General features: G+C 39.3%; 2 protein-coding genes across 4 annotated transcripts; both read left to right on the plus strand.

Moving 5' to 3' along the window:
• The first annotated feature begins 90 nt into the window (after positions 1-90).
• aplnr2 (apelin receptor 2) lies at positions 91-3,099 on the plus strand. The gene is made up of 2 exons (XM_074678060.1): positions 91-241; positions 1,365-3,099. Exon 2 carries the CDS (start codon positions 1,529-1,531, stop codon positions 2,948-2,950), a length of 1,422 nt encoding a protein of 473 aa, XP_074534161.1. The 5' UTR covers positions 91-241; positions 1,365-1,528; the 3' UTR covers positions 2,951-3,099.
• A 420-nt stretch (positions 3,100-3,519) lies between these two features.
• hdac10 (histone deacetylase 10) lies at positions 3,520-10,027 on the plus strand. 3 transcript variants are annotated; one of them, XM_074677645.1, is made up of 20 exons: positions 3,520-3,574; positions 4,980-5,114; positions 5,212-5,308; positions 5,433-5,530; positions 5,909-6,013; positions 6,100-6,168; positions 6,264-6,390; positions 6,575-6,640; positions 6,715-6,774; positions 7,142-7,231; positions 7,453-7,559; positions 7,646-7,713; positions 7,832-8,075; positions 8,193-8,283; positions 8,374-8,459; positions 8,834-8,890; positions 8,983-9,064; positions 9,243-9,431; positions 9,520-9,679; positions 9,788-10,026. In XM_074677645.1, the coding sequence occupies exons 3-20, from the start codon at positions 5,249-5,251 to the stop codon at positions 9,817-9,819; spliced, it is 1,791 nt and encodes a 596-aa protein (XP_074533746.1). In that variant the 5' UTR covers positions 3,520-3,574; positions 4,980-5,114; positions 5,212-5,248; the 3' UTR covers positions 9,820-10,026. The 3 variants fall into 3 exon arrangements, with proteins under 3 accessions (XP_074533746.1, XP_074533745.1, XP_074533747.1); XM_074677646.1 differs by lacking the exon at positions 3,520-3,574 and adding an exon at positions 3,778-3,841 and having other exon boundaries at positions 9,788-10,027; XM_074677644.1 differs by lacking the exons at positions 3,520-3,574; positions 6,715-6,774 and adding an exon at positions 3,581-3,841.
• Positions 10,028-10,395: the final 368 nt, after the last annotated feature.

Genomic DNA, 10,395 nt, shown 5'->3' on the forward strand with positions numbered 1-10,395 from the left:
AGGGGGGTGGGGGGGTGGGGGGGGGTGTGTTTGCAGGTCTCGTACTGGTCTGCTGGGGTGGTCCAGTTTGAGAACAAGGGAAGGAGGGTGTGTGTATGAAAGACGTGGCTATATATACAGGCTTAGTGAGAAGACACACCTTCCTCAGCAGGCACATCTGAAAGGTAGAAACACAGAGAGGATAGGATGACAGAGAGAAGAGGGTGAATTTTCTCCATCCTGGTACATGATGAAACCTGTGGTAAGTGACTTTTTTAAGCTTTATCAGAATTCCTGTCTGAACTAAACCCCAATTTAGAGTTGCAAGGGCTCAACACCAATATACATGAAACATACATTTAGATAATGACTTTATTACAAAGTCATGGCACTAATTTGAAGATATTGAGTAGGGATGCATGACATATTGGTATCAATATCCGTATCGGCCAATGTTGGTCATTTTTTTAACATACTTGTATTGGCTGATGTGTAAAAGTGGGCCGATATTAACCTATTAGCTGCTGGCCATTATCAGAGCATCTTGAACGATCTTTCAAGACCCAAACAATGTTGTTTTCTGTGAATACATAAACACCAAAACTACCTAAAGAGAGTGGACCCTCTTCTTTTATGTCTCTCTTCCTGTTTTTGATCAAAAAAAAACAGACAAAACAAAATCCTTTGATCCTCTCCATGGTCATCTTTTCTCATGCTCGTGCCACTTTCTCTTTGAACTACCTCAACACATCATCTCAGATTGTTTTTTATTTTTTTAAAATGTATTTATTTTTATTTTTTTTAACCACTATTGATATCGGTAAATATTGATTATTGGCAATAACAGCAATATTAATATTGGATATCAGTATCTGCCAAATTTTCATATTGGTGCATCCCTAATGTTAAGCAAATTATGCAGGAACAAGAGATCAAAGATCAAATCTGAGTAGTTTCAGCTGGATAATATTTTGATCTAGAGCCCTCATGTTTACATTTGTTGTGAGAAATGAAAATCAGTCATCTAAAAAGTGCCAGTGAGTTTCAAGTAATAACTAAATGTAATCATATCCACACTGCATTTAAAACTGGAGGTCATACCACCTTGAGTTTTAGTTATTTTGTGAGATAAAGAGCGTAACGTCTTTCAACAAACCTCTCAGTAACTTGGTCAGTATCACTGAAATTTACACAAACTAACAATTTACATTCACTCACAGGTTCTAGTTGTTTGTTGAGAAATTCCTGACTTAATTCCTGAAATGAGACGTGCGTGGCTTAACTCTGACTTGTCATTACAATCTTTGCATGTACAGTATTTACTCTTTGTGCCGGCTGCAAACGTTTAAGATGCTCACTGTTTTGTTTTGTTTTCTAATCTACAGACCCTGTAAGTCCAACCACTGAGGAAAGAGTGATGATAAACTTGAGAGGAGCCCACGACTGGGATTTCAAGCTTTGAATTCTCCATCCAAACCTCTTCTGCAAGAGTTTCAAAGTGACAAAGCTTGAGTTTAATGTCCAATGAGTCCAAGAGGCTGACACAGATATGTCAGACTTCCTCACCTCCCCCTCTCCTTCCCCTGATCCCTTCTTCCACTGCGACTACAGTGACTGGTCCCCCTCTTTCTCCATCATTCCCTCCGTCTATCTGCTGGCCTTCCTAGTTGGATGTCTTGGAAACAGCCTAGTGTTGTGGGCTTACCTGGACCGAGCTGAGGGAAGAGGAGTGAGGACTAGAGGGTGGTTCTGTTGCTCCAGTCAGTTGAATGAGCTGTTTCCAGAGAAAAACAAAGAATCATATGGATCTTCGTCAGGAAAAAGCTGCAGACCCTCCTCCTCTTCCTCCTCTCATCCTCCATCCATCCCCCGTCCACCCCGCTCCCTCACAGAGTCCCTGATAGCCAGCTTGGCTTTGGCTGACCTCTGTTTTCTTGTCACCCTCCCTCTGTGGGCAGTCTACACAGCCATGGGCTACCACTGGCCTTTTGGGCAACCTCTCTGCCAGATCAGCAGCTTCCTCACTGCCCTGAATATGTACGCCAGTGTGTTCAGCTTGAGCATGCTCAGTGTGGAGCGCTACTGGGTTCTGACAGGGCGCCGGCACTCCAGCCACCATCATCCCCGGCAGAGCTGTCCCAGCAGGGTGGTATGGATACTCGGAGGGGTGTGGGTCCTGGCAGGGGTGCTTGCCCTTCCTGGTTTGCTGCTGCGCTCTGTCAAGGTAGTGGAGCTAGACTCTGAAACTGAGGATGATTGGCAGCTGGAGGAGATCCACCCAACTGACTCTGGGCCAGCCTTCCTCTCCTGTCAGATGGATTACTCCATGCTGATTGGAGCAGAGGTGGATGAGACAGACAGAGAGAAGATGGAGATGATGTGGGCAGCGGCTTTGAGTCTTAAATCCACTTTAATTGGCTTCCTGCTTCCTCTTGTCATCCTCCTGGTCTGCTACTGCTCCTTGGCCCAGCTCCTCAGCAGACACTTTGGACGAGGCCCTCGTCCTGACCGCAGGCGCCAGCGGAGGCTCCTCAGGGTCATTGTGTCTTTAGTGCTGGCCTTCTTCCTCTGCTGGCTGCCTCTTCATGTTAACAAGACTGTATCCATGCTGCTGGAGTTTGGATTTATCCCGTATTCTTGCTCTTTAGATCAGATTTTACTGGCTGCTCAGCCATATGTCACCTGTTTAGCTTATCTCAACTCCTGCCTCAACCCTTTACTGTATGCTGCCTGTGACCCCTCATTCAGGAAGAGATGCAGGGGAGCTCTGTTCACGTTGTGTAGGAGAGGAAGAGAGGTGAGGGAGGGAAAGAAGGAAGAAGGAGAGGAGGGGAAAGAGGACAGGAGTTCAGCTTTTCCCACGAGAACACAAGAGGAGACAGCAAGGACAGAGGAAGAAGAGGGGGAAGGAGTGGAAAAGATGGTTGGGATTGTTGAAGCCACATGGACCCCAGTTAATCCCCCAGAATGAAACTGTTTGAAATCACGGAACTGAGCAATAAACCAGGACTTCAGCATGGTATAGTTTTGTCTCAGTGTTGCGAGAGAAAAATCTATTTTTGCATATCAAAACTTTTGGAAAGATAGTTGAGCCTTTAAATGATCTCTGACCACATCAAATGTTCTACAGTCATCTGATCCATTTGTTTTGTTTTGTTTTGTTTTTCTTAAGAATTTTGTACCAAATATTTACAATAAGATGTTTAATGGATTATTGGTGCACTGTTGTTTTTGTAATAAAGTTTGTATGATGAGCTGCATAGATATCCCAGATGTCTAAATTGATTTGTATCTTGGGTTGAGCTCATAAAACAGGATTCCAGTATTTTTGCAAAATAAAATATATATATGTATATATTACATCTTTGTTTCAATCAACGCATTTCCCAAGTTATAAACAACATAGAATAATAAATTCAATTGCATTTTTCAGAAGTTAGATAATGACACTTGATAAACCTTTATTATACAGACTTTGGATAAAACACAATTTTATTGCAAGGTCTTTAACTATCGCAGTACACAACTCCAACGTAAAGATGGCGCTACTGCATTAGAAACAAATTTGAAACCTTTGAAAAGTCACGGAAGACTGGTCAGATTTGATTCATGCACACAGCATGCCGTGTGCAAATTATTTCTGGACTTTCTCAATATGCGATTTTACCTGTGTAACTATTAGAAGTCCAAGTACTGTGACTGCGTTTTACTCATCAGCTATCTGGGGATTTATTTTGCACTCGGTGGAGCAGTGAAGCAGTTACTGTTCGCAGTTGGCCCCAGAGTTTAGATAAATACTTAAGATGGGAACAGCACTGTTTTACGATGAAGAGATGACCAAATACAAACTACTCTGGGTTGAGTGAGTTATGGCGGTCACATGCTACTTATTGTAGTCTTTGTAGTATAGCTTCCTAAGCTAGCTCAAACTGGCACACATAACTTAAAAATTGTTTGAGTTTGTTGCGAATTGTCACAGTCTGAGTGTTTTTCAAATAAAGTGCGAAGTGGATGGAAAGGTTGTGAGGCAACTACTTTAGCTATGTTACTGTCTGTTTTTAGTTAACCCATAATACAGTCTGTGCGTTAACCCTAGGGAAAGATAATCTTGAGCTTGAATTGACATTACGTTGAAATATTTTTTTTTCATCATCGAGCCAAATAACAGAACGTATAAAATGTCCAAATGCTTTTCAAGGGGAACTGAAGTCGCTCCTTGTTGTAGCAAGTCGGGTCGGTTTTCAAGGAGCACCCACCGGAAGCCGGTAGCTGATAGCTGTCTACAATAATACACCTGTTATTTAGCCCTTTTGAAAACTCGGTTACAAGTGTTTTGCGAAATACAATTTAACAACAAAAGAGAAATGTGACTAGGACAAGATTAAATCCACAAAAATGCCACAAAATAAAAATAATATATAAAAAGGCAAAAACACCTCAAGACAAAAATAAATTAAATATTAGCAAACAACGTTCAAACAATAAAAAAAAATAAATCAAAGATTCCAGATACTGCTTGAAAAAAATAAATACCCTATATTATACTTTAAATCTCTACTTGTAGATTATAATAATTGTTTCCTTATGTTGTTATGATATTTATTTGGAGCTTTTCTTTTCTTGCAATGCATGCTGAAATGTTAAGCTTTAGGCAACAAAACGCAAAGCTATGACGGTTTTCTCAGACATAATAACAAACTCTTTTGGTGATATCTTGTGTTTGTGCCATGTGTGTTTAAACATCTAATGAAACAATAAAACAGACAAAAACAATGATTTTTTTCTTAATCCTTGAGGTTGTAGTTAAGTTTTGTATGTGTTAATGACGTTGTTAACTTCAGTTTAGAACTATAACTTGCTTTATCTGCTTTCCTGAATTAATAAATAGCTAAAGGCATTCCTTAATTTACAACAGACATATCTTTAACTTTATGTCTTTAAATTTGTACAACAAATCAGATTCATCTGACTGTAACATTTATTTGATTTCTGTTTACCAGCCCTGCATGTAAGATTGAAGTACCTGAGCGTCTGACTGTCAGTTATGAAGCACTAGTGAAAAATGGCCTGGCTGATCGCTGCATCTCTGGACCTATCCGTGAGGCAACAGATGCAGACATTCTGCTAGTTCACAGGTCAGTGAATGTTAAGAGAGGGCCCTCACCTGCATCTGATCTTATAATTTACTTTCTATCAAAATCACCCAGCTGTATTTACTCTGCTGACCAACAGTGAGGAGTACCTAGAGGCAGTCAAGAAGACCCCATACATGACCCTGGAGGACTTGAAGGAGTTCACTCTGCAGTATGGTGATGTCTACTTCCACCCAGTTAGTCCCATTAATATTTCTATTGGCTGAACTGTAGCTCTCATTGTTTATTTTTCTAACACTTGATTTTGAGAGTGTTTGCCACCTGGCTAAGCAATTATATCCTGCTTTATTCCTACACCAGAACATCTATCACTGTGCCAAACTGGCTGCAGGTGCTGCACTGCAGCTTGTGGACAGTGTGATGACAGGGACGGTGAGGAATGGCATGGCCTTGGTCAGGTGAGGTTAATTTTTCTAACAAAATTGTCCTGACATTGAAAACCACGCTGCACATACTCTTTACAAATCTCTCCTTTTTGTGCTTTTGTTTACTAAATTAGCACCTACTGACTATGGCAATAAAAAAGTGAAATTATCAATTTGACTGTCACATAACAAAGCCCTATTTTGTTCATGTTTTTTGTCAATGCATAAACAAAATGTGATGTACATTGAAGGATTCAGAACCAAAATCTTTTGTAAAGAAGTACTTCACATAAGTTACTAAAGTAGACAGTTTAAATGTATAAGTTTACAGTTTTTGTACAGTTTAAATGTTTTATGGTTTAATTTTTACATCTTTGATCATGATATAATCAAATATTGTCTTCACAACAGACCACCAGGACACCACAGTATGCGCAGCGCTGCCAATGGATTCTGTGTGTTTAACAATGTTGCCACAGCAGCTCAATATGCCAAAAAAAAGTACAGTGTTGAAAGGTAATATGACCTCAGATTTTTTTGTTTCAGAACTTGACCGTTTCAGGCACAATTCTCATTAATGTACAACAAAAATCCACTTTCAGGGTTTTGATAGTTGACTGGGATATACATCATGGTCAAGGGGTGCAGTACTGTTTTCAAGAAGATCCGAGGTGAGTCTTTCCTAACAAAGGGAATCCTGACTTTAACATTTTCAGATGTGGTCAGACATTTTAAATTCTTCATATGATGCATTAATCTACTACAGCGTGCTATACTTCTCATGGCACCGTTATGAGCATCAGAAGTTTTGGCCTAACCTGAGAGACTCAGACTTTGACATCATTGGCACGGACAAAGGGGCAGGGTTCAATATAAATGTACCATGGAACAAAGTAAGTCATTTTTTGAGTTCAAATGTAAAAGGATGAATCCATTTTTTAAATACCAAATGTGTACATTTTTGAAAAGTTGTTAAAAACTAAGCTTTTTAACATTGATTCCAAATAGTCTTTATTATATGTTCATTTGTGTGTATTAGACTGCGTTTCTTAATAAAGACTTGTCATGAATCTATAGGTGGGAATGAACAATAGCGACTACCTTTCAATCTTCTTTCACGTCCTTCTACCAGTTGCATATGAGGTACAACATGATAGATAAACATGTTTTTCAGACATTTCTGAGATTACTGTTATAAACATGATGCTTTGTTACAGTTCTGTCCAGAACTGGTTCTGGTGTGTGCAGGCTTTGACTCAGCCATTGGTGACCCAGAGGTATGGAATATAAAAAGATTTCACTGTATATATATGCAGTTTTTGCTTCCCAATCCCACATTTAGCAGCCACTGGTTCACTGACTGAAGTTATTCAGTGTAGAGTCATATGAGTGATTCTAAATTTAGCTGCAGAAAGTTTCACATCGATGAAATCTCAGTATTATAAATAGTTGTTTTGTAATGCATGTCTTCAGTTCCAGCGTTGAAAATGTGTAAATTTAGTTCAGGTGTTTTATATAGTAGGAGACTAGTTGAAGTATTTGCATGAAAATTCATTCTTTATGTTAAATTAGGGCAAGAGATGAATAGACTTCATTGAATGATTAAAGAAAGGCTGAGATTGTTTTTTTTTTTTTTTTTTACAGGGTGAAATGTGTGCTACGCCTGACATCTTCGCCCACCTCACTCACTTGCTGATGAACCTAGCTGGAGGGAAGCTGTGTGCTGTTCTGGAGGTAAACCAACACATCACACAGGTTACTTCATAACAGCAAAAACACATGACACAAATTTGTTAATGAATATTAATCACCATCAGTTCTGTTTTTTATTTTTTACCCCAGCCAATCAGATTATTTTTGAACATTATATGATTGTGCATATTTTTGTGGTATAAGCTTATGGCAGGAAAGTTTTGTCATGTTAAGGAATGTTCACTTGTGTTAACATTTTCCAGGGAGGATACAACTTGACTTCCCTCCCCCAGTCTGTGTGCCAAACAGTTCAAACTTTACTGGGAGATCCTGCACCTCTACCTACAAATCTCTTTGGTCCCTGTGAAAGGTCAGAAAGTTGAAAGTCCTTGTCAAACCTTATTTTGTATAAGTATGTGTTTTATATATTAAAGGGAATGTACTTTCTCCTTCCAGTGCGCTTGAGTCCCTTCACTGTGTCCGATCAGTTCACAGGCAGTACTGGTCCTGCCTCAAACATGCAGGTAGTTATTACATGAGGACTTCATTTAAAGTACAGTGTTGGGCAGCACTACACAACACAAACATCACCTAGAATACAACATGATGATCAATATATAGTCAATAATCTCTTTTTTCCAGCTGAGCTACCCACTTCTGAAATCAGCACAAAACGCATCAAAATAGAAGAAAAAGAAGATGAAAAGACAGAGAATGAGGAAGAGAAAAAAAGGGTTGAAGAAAAGGTTTGGCCAGAGCCTCCAAAACGAGTCTCTCCTCTAATCCACACGGCTGTGGTCCTCCCTGATGATGTTCCCTGCCCAAACAGATGTGAACGCTTCAGCACGTTGGCGATTCCTGACCTGGTAACGGTCAACAAACTCAGGTATGGAGCTGTTAATGTATTACATAGGCTTATTATTCATTTTAATGTACTTTGTTTTTTAGTCATAACAAAGGAGGGTTTATTTTGAGTAACTCCTGTGTGTTACTTTTCAACAAGGGAGAACCTCCTTGAAGCTGCAAGTGACAGCAGTGCTCTTTCAACCCTCTCCAGCCTTATTTCCCTGATAGAGAAGATGGGGCAGAATGAGGTGCAGTCAGAGTTTTTTTATTGTGATATGATCAGCTTGTAAATACATTTTTAACCTCTAATGTCATTATGTTTGTCTACTCCCTGTCAGATCCGCAATGGCTTGGCTCTGGTCCATGATGTCTGCATGGTAGTGCCCTATCTTGTCCAGCATGCTGCAACTGCCTCCAACAGACGGTAAATCAGTGTGTATCTATGTCATATGTACATAGCAAATCATCCAGAGACTTTACAGAATGTTTTCTTTTCCATGTGGAACAATATTTACACTTAAAGGAGGATTATTGATAAGAGTGGTTTATCTTTCCATAGCAGCCTCTGCCTTCATTATATGAATGTGGTGTAAATGGGTGAATGTAACTTGCAATGTTAAGTGCTTTCAGTGGTTAGAATACCAAAGAAAGTGTTACATAATTACATCCATTTGCATTTTTCACAGTAGAGTTTCTGTATAAATCAAAGGTGACTGTACTGAAACAAGCAAGATCTCACAAGTGAAGTTACATTTGAGTTAAAAGCTGCTTAATTTGGTATCTCTGTGTTGTTTTCAGGGTGCTGGTTGTGTGTGTTGGAGATGCAAGGCTCCGAAGTCCCTTCAAAGATGATGGGTGATTATTGTTTGGATTAGTTGTTGTGTTTAACTGCTTAACAATGCTTGCTTTATTCTGCAATACAATAACAAGGATATTTTTGTCTTTAGGAAAACTCTCCTGGTGCAGTTTGGCAACAAGGAGTTGGAGGAAAAACACAACAAATATAACATAACTGTATGCCTGCAGAAGGTACAGGATTTTTCAATGTACATGTGATACTGGACTGAATTCAAACTCAATATTATAATTATTTTATATAAATACACATAATTATTTTTGTCTTTAATATTACTTTCAAATATGGAGATCTCTATGAAGAAATGAAAATAAGGAGACGTCCTTGGTGTATTTCTCTGTCCTCCTGCAGGGCTGCACTGACATTTCAGGCTTTACACACACTGTTCTGAGCCTCCTTCTACCTCTGGGATATGAGTATGACCCAAGTCTGGTTCTGCTGATTCGGTCAGCAGATAGTGGTGTGTGTGACAGTGCGTGGCAACATTTAACAGGCCTGCTGCAGGGCCTGGCACATGGACGGACACTGGTGCTCATGCAGGTAACCACCATCTTAGGCCTTGACACAGAGAGTGGAAGTGTTCACCTGGTTTTTAATAGTTATAAACTAAATAAAGTGCTGTTTTTAGGAAACTGAGAAGGCCTGTGTTGGAATCACAGCTTCCTCTCTCCTCGGGGACGCTGCCCCCTCTCTGGGGCAGCTTCATGCTCCTCTACTTGAGGATGTGGAGACAATAGAAAGGGTGAGACACAGACTGCAGGTGGACTGGAAGCTACTGCAGACTACAGGTGAATATACTGCAACATTAAATGTTAGCATAGCACATAGTCAAACTTCCTGACAGCAGAAGACTTCACTGTTTTGCTGTAATCACAATTTTTGTCTCCTAAAAACAGTGATGGAAACTGGACGAGGTGACAGTCCCTGAAGGAGATCTTGCAACTTTCTACAATAGAAACAGTTTAAATAGTTTGTGTAATTTCCAGATGTATCATTCTTACTGACCTTTGATTATTACCTTTCATAATTTAACACACTGTGCTCCATAATTATTATTATTTTTTTGTATCTTTGTTTAATTTTTTTTTGCAACTGTACAATAAATAGTGAAATGATCGCATTATGCCAGCTTTCTTTAATAATGGTTGAACTAATGATTCATGCTAAACATTGTGCGCTACAAGCTCTTTATACAGTATATCACATATATGATAATAATTCAAATTAGAAAACTAGAAAACTGCACTATACACATGCTCAAAACGTTTTTTTTTTTTTTTTGGGGGGGGGGGGGGGGGGGGGGGGGGGGTTCTTCCTTCTGTTGTAAGACATGAGAACAAAGTGGCTTCAAAACATTAAAATACATAAAATACAAACTATTTTTATCGCTTGCTAAATGTTAATTTAACCTATTGTAAGCCCAAAATGACTATGGATATTTTAAATCATAGTGAAAATAATGCTAATAAGTGTGCATATGATGGAGGATTGTAGAATCAGTTCC

This window comes from Halichoeres trimaculatus, unplaced genomic scaffold, assembly GCF_033239565.1.
Source record: "Halichoeres trimaculatus isolate MK-OKI-2021-1 unplaced genomic scaffold, fHalTri1.1 fHalTri1_scaffold_10, whole genome shotgun sequence".
NCBI classification, from domain to species: domain Eukaryota; kingdom Metazoa; phylum Chordata; class Actinopteri; order Labriformes; family Labridae; genus Halichoeres; species Halichoeres trimaculatus.